This window comes from Narcine bancroftii, chromosome 12 (assembly GCF_036971445.1).
Source record: "Narcine bancroftii isolate sNarBan1 chromosome 12, sNarBan1.hap1, whole genome shotgun sequence".
Taxonomy (NCBI): domain Eukaryota; kingdom Metazoa; phylum Chordata; class Chondrichthyes; order Torpediniformes; family Narcinidae; genus Narcine; species Narcine bancroftii.
Genome location: NC_091480.1, coordinates 61,307,215 through 61,329,608, shown reverse-complemented (window position 1 = coordinate 61,329,608; position 22,394 = coordinate 61,307,215). Strand labels below are relative to the sequence as shown.

At 45.8% G+C, this 22,394-nt stretch overlaps 1 protein-coding gene across 1 annotated transcript in view; it reads left to right on the top strand.

The window, feature by feature from the left end:
* Nucleotides 1-22,394, top strand: part of LOC138747241 (low-density lipoprotein receptor-related protein 1-like) — a 226,791-nt gene that overhangs the window by 131,582 nt on the left and 72,815 nt on the right. Inside the window, 5 exon segments of the mRNA XM_069906283.1 lie at nucleotides 1,103-1,292; nucleotides 1,915-2,119; nucleotides 4,399-4,591; nucleotides 9,449-9,574; nucleotides 10,420-10,548. Coding sequence (XP_069762384.1) covers nucleotides 1,103-1,292; nucleotides 1,915-2,119; nucleotides 4,399-4,591; nucleotides 9,449-9,574; nucleotides 10,420-10,548 — 843 coding nt within the window.

Genomic DNA, 22,394 nt, shown 5'->3' with positions numbered 1-22,394 from the left:
CATTTACCGTGTACAGTGAGATGGGTTCTTCTGACAGCAGTCTAAAAGGTTAACTCTAACGTTCATGCAGCAGGGGAAAGAAGAAGAATGGGCACCATTTAAAGGTGAGAATCACAATGAGAAAGATCAATGAGCACAAAGCAAGGGCAGTGTGAGAGTACTGGGTGGGGTCATTCATGAGCCTGATGGCTGTGGGGAAGAAGCTGTTGGTGCGTGATCTCATACACCTGAGTCTTCTCATCGACGGGAGGAGTGTCTGTGATAGGTCCTTCAGGATGTCGGCTGCCTTTCCTGGGCAGCGGGAGATGTTGGTGGAGTCCGTGGAGGGGAGGGGTGTTGACATGATGTTCTGAGCTCCATTCACCACCTGCAGCTTCTCCTGATCTTGAGTCCCATGCTGTCATACATCCACTTGGATGAAGCAGTTGTTCCTCCCACACGACCTTAACCCTGACCAGAAACTACTTGGTTCCGGATGAGGGGGTGAGCCTGTGAGGAGAGATTGAGTCATCCGGGACTGTACTCAGTGGGATTTAGAAGGATGAGTGGGGTCTTATAGAGACATAATATGATAAAAGGAACAAATCAGAAGCAGGGAGGTTGTTTCCACTGGGAGGTGAGACTAGAAGAAGGGGACAGAGCCTCAAGATTCGGGGACAAAATTTAGGATGGAGATGAAGTAGTATGGCTTCTCCCAGAGAGTGGGGAATCTGGGATTCTCTGGGAGTAGATTCAGGATGGAGATGAGGAGGATCTGCTTCTCCCAGAGAGTGGGGAATCTGTGGGATTCTCTGGGAGTAGATTCAGGACGGAGATGAGGAGGATCTGCTTCTCCCAGAGAGTGGGGAATCTGGGATTCTCTGGGAGTAGATTCACTGTCCAATGATTAGGGTTTGGTGAATTAGGGTGACGGGGGTAGGGACATGGAAGTGGATGCGTCTATGGTCAGGTCAGCCTTGATCTCACTGAATGGTGGAGCAGGCTTGACAGGCTGAATGGCCAGAATGGGGGAGCAAGGTCGACGGGCTGAGTGGGCAGAATGGGGTTGGTTTGATGGGCCGAGTGGGTGACTCCTGTCTCTGATGTGGTTCCTATTGTGCAGATGTAGGGTCAGTGGAGGGGCTGGCGTACCATCGAGCATGGGACACTCTCTATTGGACCAGTTACACCACCTCAACCATCACCAGGCACAGCGTGGACCAGAGTCGACAGGGCGCTTTCACACGAGACACTGTGGTCACCATGTCTGGCGATGATCATCCCCGCGCCTTCGTCTTGGATGAATGCTTGAAGTAAGGAGCAGATGTGGTTGAAGCAAATGGAGGTGTTGCTGGGGACAGGAGGCAGTTCAGTCCCTCTATATCCTGACACATCCTTCTTTGGCCTGTAACACCAGGTCAGGAGACCATTCAGCCCCCATGCCTGTTACCCTGGGACAGCAGGCCATTCAGCCCCCCCTTGCCTGATACACAACGACAGGAAGCTGTTCAGCTGCTCTCTGTCTTGTTACATTGGAAGAGTAGGCCATTCATTGCCTGTTACACTGGGACAGGAGGCAGTTCAGTTACTTTCCAGACTGATACATAAAGACAGGAGGCCATTCAGCCCTTTTCCGCCTGTTACACCAGGTTAGGAGACTTCAGCCCCTCTCCACTGTTACACTGAGACAGGTGGCCATTCGCCCCTCTTTTCAGCTCCTCTCCGGCCTTTTACACTGGGACAAGAAGCCTTTCGACCCTTTTCTGCCTGTTACAACGGGACAGAAGGAGACCATTTAACTGGTCTCATGTATTTTTTTCTTTCTATTTGCCTGCAGGATTGTTATGTAATGTAGATGTTAATACATTTTCTGTTCCTCCTGCATCTTCACCCTTCACCCATCTCTCTCTCCCCCTTCCACCTTCTGCCCCCCAGTCTGATGTTCTGGACGAACTGGAATGAGCAGCACCCGAGCATCATGAGAGCGAGCCTCTCTGGTTCTGGTGTGTTTGTCATCATCGGGACAGACATTCGAACCCCCAATGGCCTGGCTATCGACCACCCGGCCGAGAAGCTGTACTTCTCTGATGCCACACTTGACAAGATAGAGCGCTGCGAATATGATGGCTCCAACAGGAAGGTGGGTGATACAATGCCCCTCCTGCACAACCCCCCTCTTCACAAAACCCCTCTCCCCCACGCACCCCCTCTCCCCCACGCACCCACGCACCACCTCTCCCCCACGCACCCCCTCTCCCCCACGCACCCCCTCTCCCCCACGCACCCCCTCTCCCCCACGCACCCCCTCTCCCCCACGCACCCCCTCTCCCCCACGCACCCCCTCTCCCCCACGCACCCCCTCTCCCCCACGCACCCCCTCTCCCCCACGCACCCCCTCTCCCCCACGCACCCCCTCTCCCCCACGCACCCCCTCTCCCCCACGCACCCCCTCTCCCCCACGCACCCCCTCTCCCCCACGCACCCCCTCTCCCCCACGCACCCCCTCTCCCCCACGCACCCCCTCTCCCCCACGCACCCCCTCTCCCCCACGCACCCCCTCTCCCCCACGCACCCCCTCTCCCCCACGCACCCCCTCTCCCCCACGCACCCCCTCTCCCCCACGCACCCCCTCTCCCCCACGCACCCCCTCTCCCCCACAGACCCCCCTCTCCCCCCACAGACCCCCCTCTCCCCCCACAGACCCCCCTCCCCCCCCACAGACCCCCTCTCCCCCCCACAGACCCCCTCTCCCCCCCACAGACCCCCCTCTCCCCCCCACAGACCCCCCTCTCCCCCCCACAGACCCCCCTCTCCCCCCCACAGACCCCCTCTCCCCCCACAGACCCCCCTCTCCCCCACAGACCCCCCCTCTCCCCCCCACAGACCCCCCCTCTCCCCCCCACAGACCCCCCTCCCCCCCCACAGACTCCCCCCTCTCCCCCCCACAGACTCCCCCCTCTCCCCCCACAGACTCCCCCCTCTCCCCCCCACAGACTCCCCCCTCTCCCCCCCACAGACTCCCCCCTCTCCCCCCCACAGACTCCCCCCTCTCCCCCCCACAGACTCCCCCCTCTCCCCCCCACAGATCCCCCCTCTCCCCCCACAGACCCCCTCTCCCCCACAGACCCCCCCTCTCCCTCCCCACAGACCCCCCTCCCCCCCACAGACTCCCCCCTCTCCCCCCCCACAGACTCCCCCCTCTCCCCCCCACAGACTCCCCCCTCTCCCCCCCACAGACTCCCCCCTCTCCCCCCCACAGACTCCCCCCTCTCCCCCCCACAGACTCCCCCCTCTCCCCCCCACAGACTCCCCCCTCTCCCCCCCACAGACTCCCCCCTCTCCCCCCCACAGACTCCCCCCTCTCCCCCCCACAGACTCCCCCTCTCCCCCCCACAGACTCCCCCCTCTCCCCCCCACAGACTCCCCCTTCTCCCCCCCACAGACTCCCCCCTCTCCCCCCCACAGACTCCCCCCTCTCCCCCCCACAGACTCCCCCCTCTCCCCCCCACAGACTCCCCCCTCTCCCCCCCACAGACTCCCCCCTTTCCCCCCCCCACAGACCCCCCTCTCCCCCCCACAGACCCCCCTCTCCCCCCCACAGACCCCCCTCTCCCCCCCACAGACCCCCCTCTCCCCCCCACAGACCCCCCTCTCCCCCCCACAGACCCCCCTCTCCCCCCCACAGACCCCCCTCTCTCCCCCACAGACCCCCCTCTCCCCCCCACAGACCCCCCTCTCCCCCCCACAGACCCCCCTCTCCCCCCCACAGACCCCCCTCTCCTTCACAGACCCCCCTCTCCTTCACAGACCCCCCTCTCCTTCACAGACCCCCCTCTCCTTCACAGACCCCCCTCTCCTTCACAGTCCCCCCCTCTCCTTCACAGTCCCCCCCTCTCCTTCACAGACCCCCCCTCTCCTTCACAGACCCCCCCCCTCCTTCACAGATCCCCTCTCCCCCAGAGACACCCCCCAACAGACCCCACTGAACAGACTCCTTCCTTCACACAGGCCCTCCTATCTCCCCTAAAGCCCCCTCTCCCCCACAGACCCCCCGCACTGCTCCATCCCTCCCACACTGCGTCATCGTTCCCACACTGTATCATCTCCCCCACAGACCCCCTCTCTCCCAAACCCCATCTCCCCTACACTCCCCCCAAACTCCCTTTCCCCATACCCCCTCTCCCCTATACACCCCACTCTTCTCCCAAAAATTCCCTCCTACCCCTCGGGTCTGTGTGAGTGAGGTGGCGCCACGCACGGGGTGGGGGGGCGGGTCGATGTGAGGGTGGGGTTGGTGTGCGGGCATCAGTGTGGAGGGAAGTTCAATGGGGGGGTGTCGATGGGAGGGGGGTCTCTGAGTGGGGTCAGTGTGAACACATGGACTGGGCTGGAGGCCAACCTGTTTCATTCATTTCTCAGGTAATCCTCAAATCGGAACCTGTGCATTCCTTTGGGCTGGCGGTATATGGTAGTTTCATCTTCTGGACAGACTGGGTCCGCAGAGCAGTCCTGCGTGCGGACAAGTACACTGGGGGAGACCTCCGTGTCCTGCGGGCAGACATCCCTCAACAACCCATGGGGATTGTGGCTGTGGCTAACGACACAAACAACTGTGAGTAGATGTGTCACGCAGCTGTTATAACTCAAGGTTACTATCTCACGTATTAAGGTGCAGTGAGAAGGGTTCTTCCACGAACAATCCAGGAGGTCAACTCTGACATGTAAAAAGCAGTACAAAGTGGGAGTGCAAGAGCACATCACAGTCAGTGATGTTTCAGTGAAAGATCAATTGGCACAAAGCAAGGGCAGTTTGAGTGCACTGGGTGGGAGTCAATCAGGAGCCTGATGACTATGGTGAGAAACTGTGTTTAAGCCTGTTGGTGAGTGTGCTCCTACCCCTGAGCCTTATCCCCAACAGGAGAAGGGTGTGTGTTCAGGGTAAGATGGGTCTTTCAAGATGTCGGCTGCCTTTCCTGGGCAGTGGTTGATGTGGAGAGGGGCTTACGTGATGTTCTGAGCTGTATTCACCACCTTCAGCAGCTTCTCCCGACCTTGAGCTGAGCACCTCCCGTCCCGATCCTATCCCAAGCAAGGAACTGCTCCGCACAAGACTGCAAGATAGTTGAAACTTGTGAATCTGGCTTAAACCATAATAAAACCCTTCCCCTCCATCGGCCCCGTGTACACCTACCTCATCATGCCCCCTCCCCTCCATCGACCCTGTCTACACCTCATCATACCCCCTCACCTCCATTGACCCCGTCTATACCTCATCACCAGAGCACTGATCCCTTACAGGACTGGAGGTCGTACATTGACCACCCAGTTACTGGACCGGAGGTGCAGGAGCCTCATGGTTGGGGAGAGATGGCAGGAGAGTAGTTTGCGTCATGCCTTGGATGAGTGGGTTGGACCCCTTTCTGCTGGTGACCTTTACATTGCATAAGAGGCAGCCTCTCACAGTCTTTTCCCCACGGTATATGATTTTAGAACTAGAGGGGAGAGAGATTTAAGGGGAACCCAAGGGGCACCTTTTCCAAGAGGGTGGTTGTGTGGAAGGAGCTGCCGCAGGGAGCTGGTGGAGGGGATACAGCTGCAACACCAAGCAGACATTTGGGTAGATACGCAGGCGTTCAGGACCAAACATAGGCAAATTGGATGAGGCCAGTATGCACCTTGGTCAGCATTGAGGGTTGGACCAAAAAGCCTGTAGTACACTGGACAAAGACTCACCAAGAAGTGGATCCTGTTGTTGCTACTGATAAACCGAGTTAAGGAATTAATGCTGGAGTTGGATGAACTCCGGGTCTTTCAAGAGGCAGAGGGGGTGATAGACAGGAGTTACAGGGACATGGCAGGAGGAGGGTAGATGGGTGACAGTCTGGAGAGGGAAATGGACAGGCAGGCAGTGCAGGGCACCCCTGTGGCCGTTCCCTCAATAACAAGTATACCATGGGGCGGGGGGAGACCTACCAGGGACAAGCCACAGCGATCGGGTCTCTAGCACAGAGCCTGGTCCTGTGGCTTAGAAGGGAAGGGAGGAGAAGAGGCAAGCTGTAATGATAGGGGATTCCATAGTTAGGGAGACAAATAAGAGGTTCTATGGAAGAGAATGAGTATCCCAGATGGTACGTTGCCTCCCTGGTGCCAGGGTCCAAAATATCTCAGATCGAGTTCATGGCATCCTCAGGAGAGAGGGTTAGCAGCCATATGTAGGTCTATGTAGGGACAAATGAGATGGGTAGGAGGGGTGAGGATGTTCTGCAGGGACAGTTCATGAAGTGAGGTGTTAGGTTAAAGGACAGGACCTTCAGGGTAGTGATCTCAGGATTGCTACCTTTCCCACGTATTCGTGAGGTTAGAAATCGGAGGAAAAAGCAGCTTAACATGTGGCTAAAGACATGGTGCAGGAGGGAGGGCTTCATGTTTCTGGATCATTCGGCTCTCTTCCAGGGAAACTAGGGACCTGTTCTGACAGGACAGGTAACTGGAAGGGGACTAATATCTTTGTGGGAAGGTTTGCTGGTGCTGCTCCGATGGGTTTAAACTAGATTTGCAGGAGGAAGGGAACCAGAGTGCCAGACCAGATAGAGGAGTGGAGGAGGGAGAAGATGATGTGAAAATTACATGCACCATTAGAAGTTAACGGGTTGTACATGGAGGAAATTTTCTGAAATGCATCTATTTCAATGCAAGGAGTACTGTAGGAAAGGCAGACGAGCTTAGAGCGTGGATTGTCATGTGGAATTATGACATTATGGCCATCAGTGAAACTTGGTTGCAGGAGGCGCAGGACTGGCAGCCCAACGTTCTGGGCTTCCATTACTTTAGACGCGATAGAGCGGGGGACTGAAAGAGGGAGGAGAGGCATTGCTCATCAGGGAAAATATCACAGATGTGCTCAGGCAGAACGGAGGAGAGAGCTGTCTACTGAGGTTATATGGGTAGAGCTGAGAAATGGGAAAGGTATGACCACACTCAACAGGTTGTATTATAGACTAACTGATAGTCAACGAGAATTGGAGAAGCAGTTCTGTCGAGAGAAAGCAAACAGCTGCAGGAAACATAAGGTTGTGATAGTTGGGGATTTTAACTTTCCACTTATTGACTGGGACTACCAGACTGTAAAAGGGCTGGATGGCTCAGAGTTTGCCTGATGTGTTCTGGAAACTTTTCTAAATCAATATATCGGGGTACCAACTAGAGAGAACGAGAGAGGACAGGTGACATTTTGGGTCCAGTAATCATAATGCCATTAGTTTCAAGTTAATTATGGAGAAGGATAGGTCTTGGGTTGAGGTTCTAAATTGGAGAAAGGCCAATTTTGAGGAAATGAGAGGATCTAGAATGTGTGGATTTGGTTAAGATGTTTTCTGGCAAGGACGTGCGAGGTACGTGGAGGGAGGATCTTCAAAGGTGACATTTTGAAAATACAGTCTTTTGTTCCTGTCAGGATTAAAGGCAAAGTTAACAGGTATAGGGAACCTTGGTTTTTGAGGGATATTGGGGATCTGGTTCAGAAGTAGAGAGAGGGGTATAACAGGCAAAGGCAACGTGGAGTGAATGAGGTACTTGAGGAGTATAAAAATGCAAGAAAAACCTCAAGAAAGAAATCAGGAGGGTAAAAGACAACGTGAAGGGTTTCTACAGGAATATTAAGAGCAAAAGGATAGTAAGGGACAAAATTGGTCCTCTTGAAGATCAGAGTGGTCGGCTTTGTATGGAGCCAGAAGAGATGGGGGAGATCGTAAATGTTTTTTTCATCAGTATTCACTCAGGAAAAGGGCACAGAGTTGTGGGAAGTGAGGAAAACAAGCAGTGAGGTCATGGAACCTGTACAGATTAAAGAGGAGGAAGTGCTTGGTGTCTTAATAAGGGTGGATAAATCTCCAGGGCCTGACAAGATATTCCCTCAGACCTTGAGGGAGGCTATTGTAGAAATTACAGGGGCTCTGGTAGATATATTTAAAATATCCTTAGCCACGGGTAGTTCATGTTGTTCCGTTGTTTAAAAAAGACTCCAAAAGTAACCCTGGAAATTATAGGCCAGTGAGCCTGAAGTCAATAGTAGGTAAATTATTGGAAAGTGTTCTAAGAGGTACCGGATATACAATTATTTGGATAGTCATGTACTGATTAGGGATAGTCAACGTGGCTTTAAGTGTGATAGGTCGTGTTTAACAAATCTTATAGAATTTTTCGAGGAAGTTACCAGCAAAGTTCTTCAGTAAGGCATTCGACAAGTTCCTACATGGGAGGTTAGTCAGGAAGGTTCAGACGCTTGGTATTCATGGTGAGGTAGTGAACTGGATTCAACAATGACTGGACGGGAGAAGCCAGAGAGTAGTGGTGGATGATTGCTTCTCAGACTGGAGGCTTGTGACCAGTCTCAGGGATCGGCGCTGGGATCATTGTTGTTTGTCATCTATATCAATGATGTGGTAAATTGGATCAGCAAATTTGCAGGTGACACTATGATTGGAGATGATGTGGACAGTGAGGAAGGTTTTCAAAGCTTGCAGAGGATCTGGACCTGCTGGAAAAATGGGCTGAAAAATGGCAGATGGAACTTAATGCAGACAAGTGTGAGGTGATGCATTTTGGAAGAACAAACCAAGAAAGGACATACAATGGTCGGGCACTGAGGAGTGCGGTAGAACAGAGGGATCTGGGAATACAGATATATAATTTTAAAGTGGTGTCACAAGGTTGTAAAGAGAGCTTTTGACATATTGGCCTTCATAAATTAAAGTACCAAGTACAGGAATTGGGAGGTTATGGTAAAGTTGTATAAGATATTGGTGAGGCCAAATTTGGAGTATTGTGTGCAGTTTTGGTCACCTAATTACAGGAAAGATATCAGGAAAGTGCAGAGAAGATTTACTAGGATGTTGTGTGGACTTCAGGAACTGAGTTACAGGGAAAGGTTAGGACTTTATTCCCTGGAGCGTAGAAGAATGAGGGGAGATTTGATAGAGGTATTTAAAATTATGAGGGGGTTAGACAGAGTAAATGTAGGTGGGCTTTTTGCACTGAGGTTAGGTGAGATACAAACCAGAGGACATGGGTTAAGAGTGAAAGGGGAAAAGTTTTGGGGGAACATGAGGGGGAACTTCTTCACACAGTGAGTGGTGGGAGTGTGGAACAAGCTGCCAGCTGAAGTGGTGAATGTGAGCTCAATTTTAACATTTAAGAAGAATTTGAACAGGTACATGGATGGATGAGGTATGGATGGCTATGGACTGGGAGCAGGTCAGTGGGACAAGACAGAAAAATGGTTCGGCACAGACTAGAAGGGCCAAAGAGGCTGGACTGTTCTATGAGTCCTTCCAGCAGATTGTGTGTTACTCCTGATTTCGTCATCCACTCTCTCTCCATTTACTTTTCTTTCCAAACATGAACTCCAAAGACAACCTCTGCCACTGTCCTTGAACTGCGGCCTTTGGCCTGTGTTTCATCTTGTCCACAGGCAAGCTGTCGCCTTGCAAAGTTTTCAACGGGGGATGCCAGGACTTGTGTTTGCTGACAGCTGAAGGTCGGGTCAGCTGTGCCTGTCGGGGTGACCGAACACTCATGGATGATTTCACCTGCAGTGGTAAGTCTGCAGCCTGTGAAACGTTGACCTGGACACGAGTCAGCATCCAGCCTGTTCCCCCATTCTGGCCACTCAGCTTGTCAAGGCAGCTCCCCCATCCTGGCCACTTGGTCTGTCAACCCTGCTCCCCCATTCTGGCTACTTGACCCGTCGAGCCTGTTCCCCCATTCTGGCCACTCAGCCCATTGAGCTTGCTGCCCTGTCAGTAAGTTCACAGCTGATCTGCTGTGGACTCTGCTCCACTAACTTGTCACTTCCTTTTCATTTCACCTCCCAGTGGAAACAGCCTTCCTGCATCTGATCTTTTCCTTGCATCATAAGATCCCATCAACTTTCTAAACCCCACTGAGTACAGTCCCAGATGAACCAATCTCTCCTCACAGGCTCACCCCCTCATCTCCAGAACCAACCTGGAGAAACCCCTCTGCACCACTTCCAGTATCCATTCTTTTCATCATTGAGGAGACCAGAACTGCACAAACTTATTAGTCCCCCTCCCTCTCTCCACTCCCTGTACCCCCACTCTGCCTCTCCCACACACCTCTCCTGTCTCCTCTTTGCTGCCTTCCCTCTCTTTCTTCCCTCCCCCTCACTGGCTCTCCATCTCCTCCTCTTTCCACACTCTCTCCCTATCCTGCCCCAGTTTCCCCACCCTCCCTCACCCATGTTCCGCCCTGCTTCTCTCTCCCTTTCTCTTCCCCACCCTTCCTCTCCCCCCTTTCCCTTCCAAATCCCCCTCTTTAACTCCCTTCGTCCCCATCTCATCCTCATTCCCCAAACCTCTCCACTCCTTCCCAGGCACTGTCCTAAGATAGTATTGCTCCTGTCTGATATCTTGTTCTCAGCTCCGAATTCCACCTGCAACCTGTACAGTGAGTTTGAATGTGGGAATGGCGACTGCGTGAACTACAGCCTGACGTGTGATGGAGTGGCACATTGCAAGGACAAGTCAGACGAGAAGCAGTCCTTCTGTGGTAAGTCCTCTCCCATTACACCCGTGGGGCTCATGCCATTGTCTGTGGATTCATGTCAGTCCGATGCTCAGGTTCACCATCCTTCACTTCCAAAATCTGTTCTCTACCCTGCCATCCCCTTTTGTTTTCCCCCCCCGCTCTCCCCATCCGTGCTCTCTATTCCCCTCCCCATCAACACAGTCAACGCCACAAGAACCTCTCCCAACATCGACCCTGTCTGCAGTCATAACATTACCTCCCCTCCATCGATCCCGTCTACACCTCATCACACCCCCTCCCTTCCATCGACCCCGTCTACACCTCATCACACACCTTCCCCTCCATCGACTCCATCTAACATCATCACACCCCCTCCCCTCCTTTGACTCCGTCTACACCTCATCACACCCCTCCACTCCATCGACCACATCTAAACGTCATCACAGCCCCCACCCCTCCATCTACCCTGTCTACACATCATACCCCCTCCCCTCCATCGACCCCGCCTACACCTCATCTCCTCCCCTCCATCGACCCCGCCTACACCTCATCTCCTCCCCTCCATTGACTCCGTCTACACCTCATCACATCCCCTCCTTTCCATCGACCCCGCCTACACCTCATCACACCCCCTCCACTCCATCAACTCCGTCTACACCTCATCACACCTCCTCCCCTCCAATGACTCCGTGTACACCTCATCACACTCCCTCCCCTCCATCGACCACGTCTACACCTCATCACATCCGCTCCCCTTCATCGACCCCAGGTACACCTCCCACTCCCTCATAAAAGCAGCCAACTCATGAAAGGACCTGTCCCTGATGAAACAGGTCAGACAACTAGTCAAGAGGAAGAAGGAAGCATATATTAGCTATAGGAAGCAGGAAACAGGAAGGTCTCATGAAAAGTATATGGTAGCCAGGAAAGAGCTTAAGGGCTAAGGAGAGCTTGAAGGGGCCATGAGGAGGCCTTGGCACGTAAAATTAAGATGAAACTCAAGGCGTTCTATGCATATGAAGAAGAGAATGATGGTGGGGCCATGAAAGGATAAAGGAGGCAACATGTGCCTGGAGGTGGAGGAGGTTGGGGTTCCTAACTGAATACTTGGCTTCAATATTCACAAGAGAAAAGGACCTTGATCAGGGTGAGGTCAGAATAGAACAGGCCTGTGGGCTGGACATTGTTGAGATTAAGGAAATGGAAGTGTTGGATCTTCTTAAAATATTAAGAACAATAAGTCCCCAGGGCCGGATGTAATGGACCCCAGGCTGCTGTTGGAAGTGAGGGGAGAGAGAACAGGAGCAGTAGCTATGATCTTTGAATCCCCCTTGGCCACAGGGGAGGTGCTGGAGGATTGGAGAACGGCAAATGAAGCAAGTTTGTTTCAAAAGGTAATAGGGAGAATCCTGCGAATTATAGACCCGTGAGTCTCATGTCCGTGCTGTGGAAACTAATGGAGAGGATTATTTTTTAAAATTTTTTTTATTTTTCACACTATAAACCACATTGATCAAGATACATACATTTTTCTTTTCAAATATATACAGTGTCGTTTTCTCCCCCCCCCTTCCCATCCCACCCTCCCTACCTCCCCTCCCATTCATTTAAAGTACAGAATCTAAGATACATTAAACCCGTCAAACAATAAAAATAAACAAGAAATTCCACTGAGTCAATTCTTTTCACTTCCTTCTCCTTCTGACATTTTAGGTGGTAGATGTCCCCGGTAGGTTTTCTCTATTGTGTTTCATGTATGGCTCCCATATTTGTTCAAATATTGTAATATTATTTCTTAAATTATGTGTTATTTTTTCTAATGGAATACATTTATTAATTTCTATATATCATTGTTGTATTCTCAAGTTATCTTCTAATTTCCAGGCTGACATAATACATTTTTTTGCTACGGCTAGGGCTATCCTAACAAATTTTTTTTGTGCACCATCCAAATCAAGTCCAAATTTTTTGTTGTTTATGTTACTTAGGAGGAATATCTATGGGTTTTTTGGTATATTGCTTTCTGTGATTTTATTTAATATCTGGTTTAGATCTTCCCAAAATTTTTTCACTTTGTCACACGTCCAGATTGCATGAATTGTTGTTCCCATTTCTTTTTTACAACAAAAACATCTGTCAGATACTGTTGGGTCCCATTTATTTAACTTTTGAGGTGTAATGTATAGCCTGTGTATCCAGTTATATTGTATCATACGTAACCTCGTGTTTATTGTATTTCTCATCGTTCCAGAGCATAACTTCTCCCATGCTTCCTTCTTTATCTTTATGTTTAAATCTTGTTCCCATTTTTGTTTAGTTTTATCATTTGTTTCCTCATTCTCCTTTTCTTGCAGTTTAATATACATATTTGTTATAAATTTTTTGATTATCATTGTGTCTGTAATCACATATTCAAAATTACTTCCCTCTGGTAACCTCAGACTGCTTCCCAATTTGTCCTTCAAGTAGGATTTCAGTTGGTAGTATGCCAACACTGTATCTTGAGTTATATTATATTTATCCTTCATTTGTTCAAAGGATAGTAATTTATTTCCTGAAAAGCAATTTTCTATTCTTTTGATCCCTTTTTTCTCCCATTCTCTAAAGGAAAGGTTATCTATTGTAAAAGGGATTAGCTGATTTTAGGTCAGTATTAGTTTTGGTAATTGGCAATTTGTTTTATTCCTTTCTACATGAATCTTCTTCCAAATATTGAGCAGATGATGTAATACTGGAGAATTCCTACATTGTACCAATTTTTCATCCCATTTATATAATATATGTTCAGGTATCTTCTCCCCTATTTTATCTAGTTCTAATCTAGTCCAATCTGGCTTTTCCCTTGTTTGATAAAAATCTGATAGGTATCTTAATTGTGCGGCTCTATAATAATTTTTAAAGTTTGACAGTTGTAAGCCTCCTTGTTTATACCATTCTGTTAATTTATCTAGTGCTATCCTCGGTTTCCCCCCTTTCCATAAAAATTTCCTTATTAATTTCTTTAACTCCTTGAAGAATTTCTCCGTCAAGTGTATTGGCAATGCCTGAAATAGGTATTTTATCCTTGGGAAAATGTTCATTTTAATACAGTTTATCCTTCCTATTAGTGTTAGTGGTAAGTCTTTCCAATGTTCTAAGTCGTCCTGTAATTTTTTCATTAGTGGATAATAATTAAGTTTATATAGATAGCCGAGGTTTTTATTTATTTGTATACCTAGGTATCGTATTGCTTGCATTTGCCATCTGAATGGTGATTCTTTCTTAAATTTTGAGAAATCCGCATTATTAATTGGCATTGCTTCACTTTTATTTGCGTTAATCTTGTATCCCGACACTTCTCCATATTCCTTCAATTTCTTATGTAATTCTTTTATTGATATTTCTGGTTCTATTACGTAAACTATAACATCATCTGCAAATAAACTGATTTTATATTCCTTGTCTTTTATTTTTATCCCTTTTATTTTATTTTCTGTTCTTATCAATTCTGCTAGTGGTTCTATAGCTAACGCGAACAATAAGGGTGATAGTGGGCATCCATGCCGTGTTGACTTGCTTAAGTTAAATTGCTTTGATATATATCCATTTACTGTCACTTTCGCCAATGGCCCCTTATATAATGCTTTAATCCAATTAATATACTTCTCTGGTAAACTGAATTTTTGCAATACTTTGAATAAATAATTCCATTCTACTCTGTCAAAGGCCTTCTCTGCGTCTAAAGCAACTGCTACTGTTGGCGCTTTACTCCCTTCTACTGCATGAATTAAGTTAATAAATTTACAAATATTGTCTGTTGTGCGTCTTTTTTTAATAAATCCAGTTTGGTCTAGATTTACCATTTTAGGTACATAGTCGGCTAATCTGTTTGCTAATAGTTTAGCTATTATCTTATAATCTGTGTTAAGTAAAGATATTGGTCTATATGACACTGGTGCGAGTGGATCTTTCCCTGTCTTTGGTATTACTGTAATTATTGCTGTTTTGCATGAATCTGGTAAGCTTTGTGTTTTATCAATCTGGTTGATTACTTCCAGGAGGGGAGGAATTAATAAATCTTTAAATGTTTTATAGAATTCTATTGGGAATCCATCCTCTCCTGGTGTTTTATTATTTGGTAGTTTTTTTATTATCTCTTGTATTTCTACTATTTCAAATGGTTCTGTTAATTTATTTTGTTCCTCTATTTGTAATTTTGGTAGTTCAATTTTAGTTAAAAATTCATCTATTTTGTCGTCTTTCCCTTCGTTTTTAGTTTGGTATAATTGTTCGTAGAATTCTCTGAAGTTTTCATTAATCTCTGTTGGATTATATGTGATTTGTTTGTCTTTTTTCCTTGATGCCAATACCATTCTCTTAGTTTGTTCTGTCTTAAGCTGCCATGCTAGAATTTTGTGCGTTTTTTTCTCCTAGTTCATAATATTTCTGTTTTGTCTTCATTATGTTCTTCTTCACCTTATATGTTTGTAGTGTTTCATATTTTATTTTTTTATCTGCCAATTCTCTTCTTTTAGTTGTGTCTACCTTCATTGCTAATTCTTTTTCTATATTTGCTATTTCCCTTTCCAACTGCTCTGTTTCCTGATTGTAGTCCTTCTTCATCTTGGTTACATAACTTATTATTTGCCCTCTGATGAACGCTATCATTGCGTCCCATAGTATAAACTTATCTTTCACTGATTCTGTATTTATTTCAAACTACATTTTAATTTGTCTTTCAATTAATTCTCTGAAATCCTGCCTTTTAAGTAGCATGGAGTTTAATCTCCATCTATACATTCTTGGAGAGATGTCCTCTAACTCTATTGTCAATATCAGGGGTGAGTGTTCCGATAATATTCTAGCTTTATATTCTGTTTTTCTTACTCTGTCTTGCATACGAGCTGATAACAGGAATAGGTCTATTCTTGAGTATGTTTTATGTCTACCCGAATAATATGAATATTCCTTTTCCTTTGGGTGTTGTTTCCTCCATATATCCAAAAGTTGCATTTCTTGCATCGATTTAATTATAAATTTGGTTACTTTTTTCTTTCTGCTAATTTTTTTCCTAGTTTTATCCATATTTGAATCCAAATTAAGGTTGAAATCCCCTCCTATTAGTATGTTCCCTTGCGTGTCTGCTATCTTCAAAAAAATATCTTGCATAAATTTTTGATCTTCTTCGTTAGGTGAATATACATTGAGTAAATTCCAAAACTCTGAATATATCTGACATTTTATCATTACATATCTCCCTGCTGGATCTATTATTTCCTCTTCTATTTTAATTGGTACATTTTTACTGATTAATATAGCTACTCCTCTAGCTTTTGAATTATATGACGCTGCTGTTACATGTCCTACCCAATCTCTCTTTAATTTCTTGTGCTCCATTTGTATTTCTTGCACGAATGCTATATCAATTTTTTCTTTTTTCAGTAAATTTAGCAGTTTCTTCCTTTTAATTTGGTTATGTATTCCGTTAATATTTAAAGTCATATAGTTCAACGTAGCCATTTCATACTTTGTTTATAATTCCTTTCCGTTTCCTCATCATCACCTTTCCTTCTTATCCATTTCTGCTTTCTTGTTTTGAACACTTTATAAGACAACATTTCTAAAACATCAAACATTTCCCTTATTCTCCGATCTAAAATTTCTTTAACCCCACTATCCCCTCCCCATCCTGAGTTGCCCTTTATCCCTTGTCGGGCAACCACATCTCCCTTCTCCATTTGGATTTGCGAATTCACTCGCAAGCGTCAACTGATTTTGCAGTGACCGTAACTCCCCCCCCACCCAGCACCCCCCAGAAAAGATTTCAATTTTCATATATAACAAATGTCACTCTCTTAATTCCCTCCTTACTTCCTCTGTTCCCTTTCCTTATTAATTCTTATCTATACTCTATATATTTTCCTCTAAATACGGATATACTCATGTACACACATATATACATATACACACATACATATAGTTCATGATCATTTTTACTCTCGTTACATGTCTTCATCTCTCTGCCTGTTTTGTAGTTGTTCTGCAAATTTTCGTGCTTCCTCCAGATCCGAGAATAGTCTGTTTTGCTGCCCTGGAATAACTATTTTAAGTACCGCTGGGTTCTTTAGCATAAATTTATATCCTTTTTTCCATAGGATCGTTTTTGCTGTATTAAACTCCTTTCTCTTCTTCAGGAGTTCAAAAATTATGTCTGGATAGAAAAAAATTTTTTGACCTTTGTATTCCAGTGGCTTTTTGTCTTCTCTTATTTTCTTCATTGCTTTCTCCAATATATTTTCTCTTGTTGTATATCTTAAAAATTTTACTAATATGGATCTTGGTTTTTGTTGTGGCTGTGGTTTCGGGGCTAATGTTCTATGTGCCCTTTCTATTTCCATTTCTTCCTGTAATTCTGGTCTTCCTAGGACCCTGAGAATCCAATCTTTTATAAATTCTCTCATATTCTTGCCTTCTTCATCTTCCTTAAGGCCCACTATCTTTATATTATTTCTTCTATTATAATTTTCCATTATATCTATGTTCTGAGCTAACAGCTCTTGTGTCTCTTTAACTTTTTTTATTAGATTCTTCTAATTTCTTTTTTAAGTCCTCTACTTCCATTTCTACGGCTGTTTCTCGTTCTTCCACCTTGTCCACTCTTTTTCCTATATCTGACATGACCATCTCTAATCTATTCATTTTTTCTTCTGCACTTTTAATTCTTCTTTTTATTTCACTAAATTCTTGTAATTGCCATTCTTTTACTGATTCCATATATTCTTTAAAAAAAATATATATCCATTGTCTTGCCTTTCCCTTCTTCTTCCATTTCTCTATGTTCTTCTTCTTCTTCCTCTGGGTTGGTCATCTGTTGTTTCCTTGTTTTCTTTTTACTCTCTTCTTTCTTGTTCTCTTTATTTTCTATGTTCTCTTCCTGTTGTTGTGTTGCAGCTGTCATCCTCAGCTGTGGAGATCGACTCCTCAGCTGGTCCCCCCTCCCGTCAGTGTTTTTTTTTCATGCGCGGTTTCGCGCTTTTACTTGGCTCCGCGAGCCATTTTTGTAGTCCCGAGCTCGGGACTTCAACTGACCTTAGGGAGCGGGCTTCTCTCTCCGCGGTGGGCCTCCTCGGACAGGTAAGGCCTTCACCTTCTTCCGACGTTCTTTCTTCTTCTCTTCTTCCCGTTGCTTTCGACTTTTCTTTCTTCACTGCCATTTTCTTCCCACCTTTACTTTCACTTTGTTTTAATTTTTATTCTTGTGCCTTTGTGTTTTGTGTATTTTTTTAAAACTTTTCCGGAGAGGGCTGGAGTTCCCTGACCAGCCACTACTCCATCACGTGACTCCCCGAGAGGATTCTTAAGGATAGGATCTATGAGGATTTGGAGAAGAACTAAAGGATAGTTAGCATGGCTTTGTGAAGGGAAGGTCGTGCTTCACATGTCTAATTGAGTTTTTTGAGGAGGTAACAAAATAAATTGGCGAGGGTCGGGAGGTAGATGTGGTCTACGTGGATTTTAGCAAGGCATTTGACAAGGTCCCTCACAAGAGACTCATCCAGAAAGTCATGAGGCACAGGATCGGTGGAACCTTGGCTGTGCGGATAAAAACAATTGCCTTGCAGGTAGAAAGCAGAGAGTAGTAGTGGAAGGAAAGTATTCTGCCTGAAGGTCGGTGACTAGTGGAGTACTGCAGGGATCTGTTCTGGCATCCCTGCTCTTTGTGAGTTTTATAAATGACCTGGATGAAGAGGTGGAAGGATGGGACAGTAAGTTTACAGATGACATGATGTTTGGAGGAGTTGTGGGTGGAGCTGGGGATTATTGAAGGTTAAAAAAGGATACAGACAGGATACAGAGTTGGGCAGGAAAGTGGCAGATGGACTTCAATCCGGATAAGTGTGAGGTGATGCATTTTAGAAGGACAAACCAGAAGGCTGAGTACAGGGTTAATGGTTGGTTACTTAAGAGTGTGGATGATCAAAGGAACCTTGGGGTTAAAATCCATACATACCTCAAGATCGCCACACAGATTAAGAGGATAGTTAAGGAGGCCTATGGGATGCTGGGCCTCATTAATCGGGGGATTGAGTTCTAGAGTCGAGAGGTCATGTTGCAACTGTACAAATCTCTGTTGAGACTACACTTCGAGAGTATTGTGTTCAGTTCTGATCACCTCATTATAGGAAGAATGTGAAAGAGATGGAGAGGGTGCAGAAGAGATTTACCAGGATGTTGTCTGGATTGAAAAACGTCTTATGAGGCCAGGTTAGCAGAGCCTGGACTTTTCTCTTTGGAGCATAGAACGATGAGAAGAGACTTGATAGAGGTCCACAAGGTTATGAGAGGCATAGATAGGGTGGAGAGACAGCGCCTGTTTCCCAGGGCAGGATCAGCAAACACCAGAGGACGTGTACAAAGTGAAGGGATGGAGGTTTAGGGGAGACATCAGGGTTACAGTTTTTTTTTTAACAGGGAGTTGTGGGTGCCTGGAATGCCTTGCCAGGGATGGTGGTGGAGACTGAAATATTAGGGGTGTTTAAGAGACTCTTAGACACATGGATGGAAGAAAAATAGAGAGTTATTAGAGTCTTTAAAAGATGAGAATAAAATAGATATTTTTCTCAGATACATTTACCTAGATTGAGTATGGTAGAAAAAACAGAATTAAGTGCTCATTTTACACAACTAGGAAGCAATTAGTTAATTTTAAAGTTATAAAGAACCTGGAGATTATGGTTTTTCCACCTAAATTTTATAATATATTTAAAGATTTGTTTTTTCCTATTTTTATGGAAATGTTTGACATCAACATCACATACTCTTCCAGAATAATTTTCAACAGCAATAACTACTGTGATACCAAAAGAAAGATAGACACCCTTTGAAACCTTCATCATACAGATCTATTTCATTATTGAATGCAGATTATAAGATACTTGCTGAAATACTGGCAAACAGTATGTCTAAATTACTAGCTAAATTAATAAATATGGATCAGACAGGCTTTGTAAAAAAGCTACAATCAGTGGACAATGTGGCCAGGTTACTTACTATTATACATTTAGTACAGGAAAGAAGAGTTCAGTGTTGCTGTGGTTTTAGATGCAGTAAAAGCTTTTGATAAATTGGAATGGGACTTTTTGTTTCAGGTCTTGGACAAATTTGGGTTTGTTCAAACTTTTATAAATTGAATCAAGGCCAAAGTAGTAACTAATGGACAAATATCTACTCCATTCCAACTGCCGAAATCAAGTCGACAAGGATGATCCTTATCTCCAGCTTTGTTTACACTAGCTGTAGAGCCACTTGCAGAAGTAATTAGGTGTGATTTAGGAATGAACAGATTTAAGGTTGGTCAAGAAAACATAAAATTAGTTTATTTGCAGATAATGTCTTAGTATACTTGACAAAACCTGAGATTTCCTTGCAAAAATTATGCTTTAATTTGAAAAGATATGGTAAGATATCTGGTTATAAAATAAATTGGGATAAAAGTGAAATTATGCCTCTCAGGGAAGGAAACTACAAAGGGATACTCAGTTTAAGTTGCCAAAAGATGGGATTATATATTTAGGGATTTGTGTAGATAATAATCTAAAAAGATTTATATTAATTTAATTATTTGCCATGACTCAAAAAGGTTGAAGAAGATTTTTTAAAATCTTTACCTATAACGTTAATAGGAAGGGTCAATTGTATTAAGATGAATATATTCCGAAGAACTCAGTATCTTTTTCAAACTTTACCTATATTATTGCCACAAAAGTCTTTTCAAGAATTAAATAAACATATAAGTAACTTTCTTTGGAAAGGTAAAATGTCAAGAATTTCTATAGAAAGATTAACGTGGAAATATGAATCGGGAGGCCTACAGCTTCCTAACTTTAAGAATTATTATGGAGGAGTCACGTGATGGAGTAGTGGCCGGACGGTGAACTCCAGCCCTCTCCAGAAAAGTCGGGAAAAACAAGAGAAAATACAAAGGCACAGAAATACAAGTTAAAGAAAAGTGAGTATAAAGGTGGAAAGAAGATGGAGACAAAAGGAGAAAAATCAAAATCAACGGAAAGAAGAGAGGAAGAGAAGACAACGGAGGAAAAAGGTGAAGGCCTTACCTGTCCGAAGAGGCCCGCTGTGGAGAGAGGAGCCCACTACCTCAGGTCGGTAGAAAAAGAACTACAACAATGGCTCACAGAGCCGAGTAAAAGTGCGCAACTCCTCGCACATGCGCGATGCGCATGAAAAAAAACACACCGACGGGAGGGGGGACCAGCTGGGGAGTCGATCTCCACAGCCGGCAACGACAGCTGCAGAACACCTGCAGCAAGAAGAAACCACAGAAGACAATGGAAACAAGAAACAAGAGGAGGAAAGGGCATCAAAGAAACAACAGATGGCCAACCCAGAGGAAGAAGAAGAGGAAGAATACAGTGAAATAAATAAAGGGAAAGGCAAGGTAAAGGATATACTTGCTCTTGTTAGAGGATACATGGAGTCATTTAAAGAATGGCAAACACAGGAATTCAATGATTTAAGAAGAAGAATAAACAACACAGAAAAGAAAATAAATAAAATGGATATGACCTTAACAGAAATGGGAAAGAAAATGGACAAGATGGAAGAACGGGCAATAGCAGCAGAAATGGAGGTAGAAGACTTAAAAAAGAAATTGGAGGAATCTAATAAAAAAACTAAAGAGACACAAGAATTACTAGCCCAAAAAATAGATATAATGGAAAATTATAACAGAAGAAATAACATAAAGATAGTGGGCCTTAAGGAAGATGAAGAAGGCAAGAATATGAGGGAGTTTATAAAAGAATGGATCCCTAAGGCCCTAGGATGTCCAGAACTACAGCAAGAAATGGAAATAGAAAGGGCACATAGAGCATTGGCCCCTAAACCACAACCACAATAAAAACCAAGATCTATTGTAGTAAAATTCCTAAGATATCTTTGGCTTGGCTTCGCGGACGAAGATTTATGGAGGGGGTAAAAAGTCCACGTCAGCTGCAGGCTCGTTTGTGGCTGACAAGTCCGATGCGGGACAGGCAGACACGATTGCAGCGGTTGCAGGGGAAAATTGGTTGGTTGGGGTTGGGTGTTGGGTTTTTCCTCCTTTGCCTTTTGTCAGTGAGGTGGGCTCTGCGGTCTTCTTCAAAGGAGGTTGCTGCCCGCCAAACTGTGAGGCGCCAAGATGCACGGTTTGAGGCGTTATCAGCCCACTGGCGGTGGTCAATGTGGCAGGCACCAAGAGATTTCTTTAGGCAGTCCTTGTACCTTTTCTTTGGTGCACCTCTGTCACGGTGGCCAGTGGAGAGCTCGCCATATAACACGATCTTGGGAAGGCGATGGTCCTCCATTCTGGAGACGTGACCCATCCAGCGCAGCTGGATCTTCAGCAGCGTGGACTCGATGCTGTCGACCTCTGCCATCTCGAGTACTTCGACGTTAGGGATGTAAGCGCTCCAATGGATGTTGAGGATGGAGCGGAGACAACGCTGGTGGAAGCGTTCTAGGAGCCGTAGGTGGTGCCGGTAGAGGACCCATGATTCGGAGCCGAACAGGAGTGTGGGTATGACAACGGCTCTGTATACGCTTATCTTTGTGAGGTTTTTCAGTTGGTTATTTTTCCAGACTCTTTTGTGTAGTCTTCCAAAGGCGCTATTTGCCTTGGCAAGTCTGTTGTCTATCTCGTTGTCGATCCTTGCATCTGATGAAATGGTGCAGCCGAGATAGGTAAACTGGTTGACTGTTTTGAGTTTTGTGTGCCCGATGGAGATGTGGGGGGGGATGGTAGTCATGGTGGGGAGCTGGCTGATGGAGGACCTCAGTTTTCTTCAGGCTGACTTCCAGGCCAAACATTTTGGCAGTTTCCGCAAAGCAGA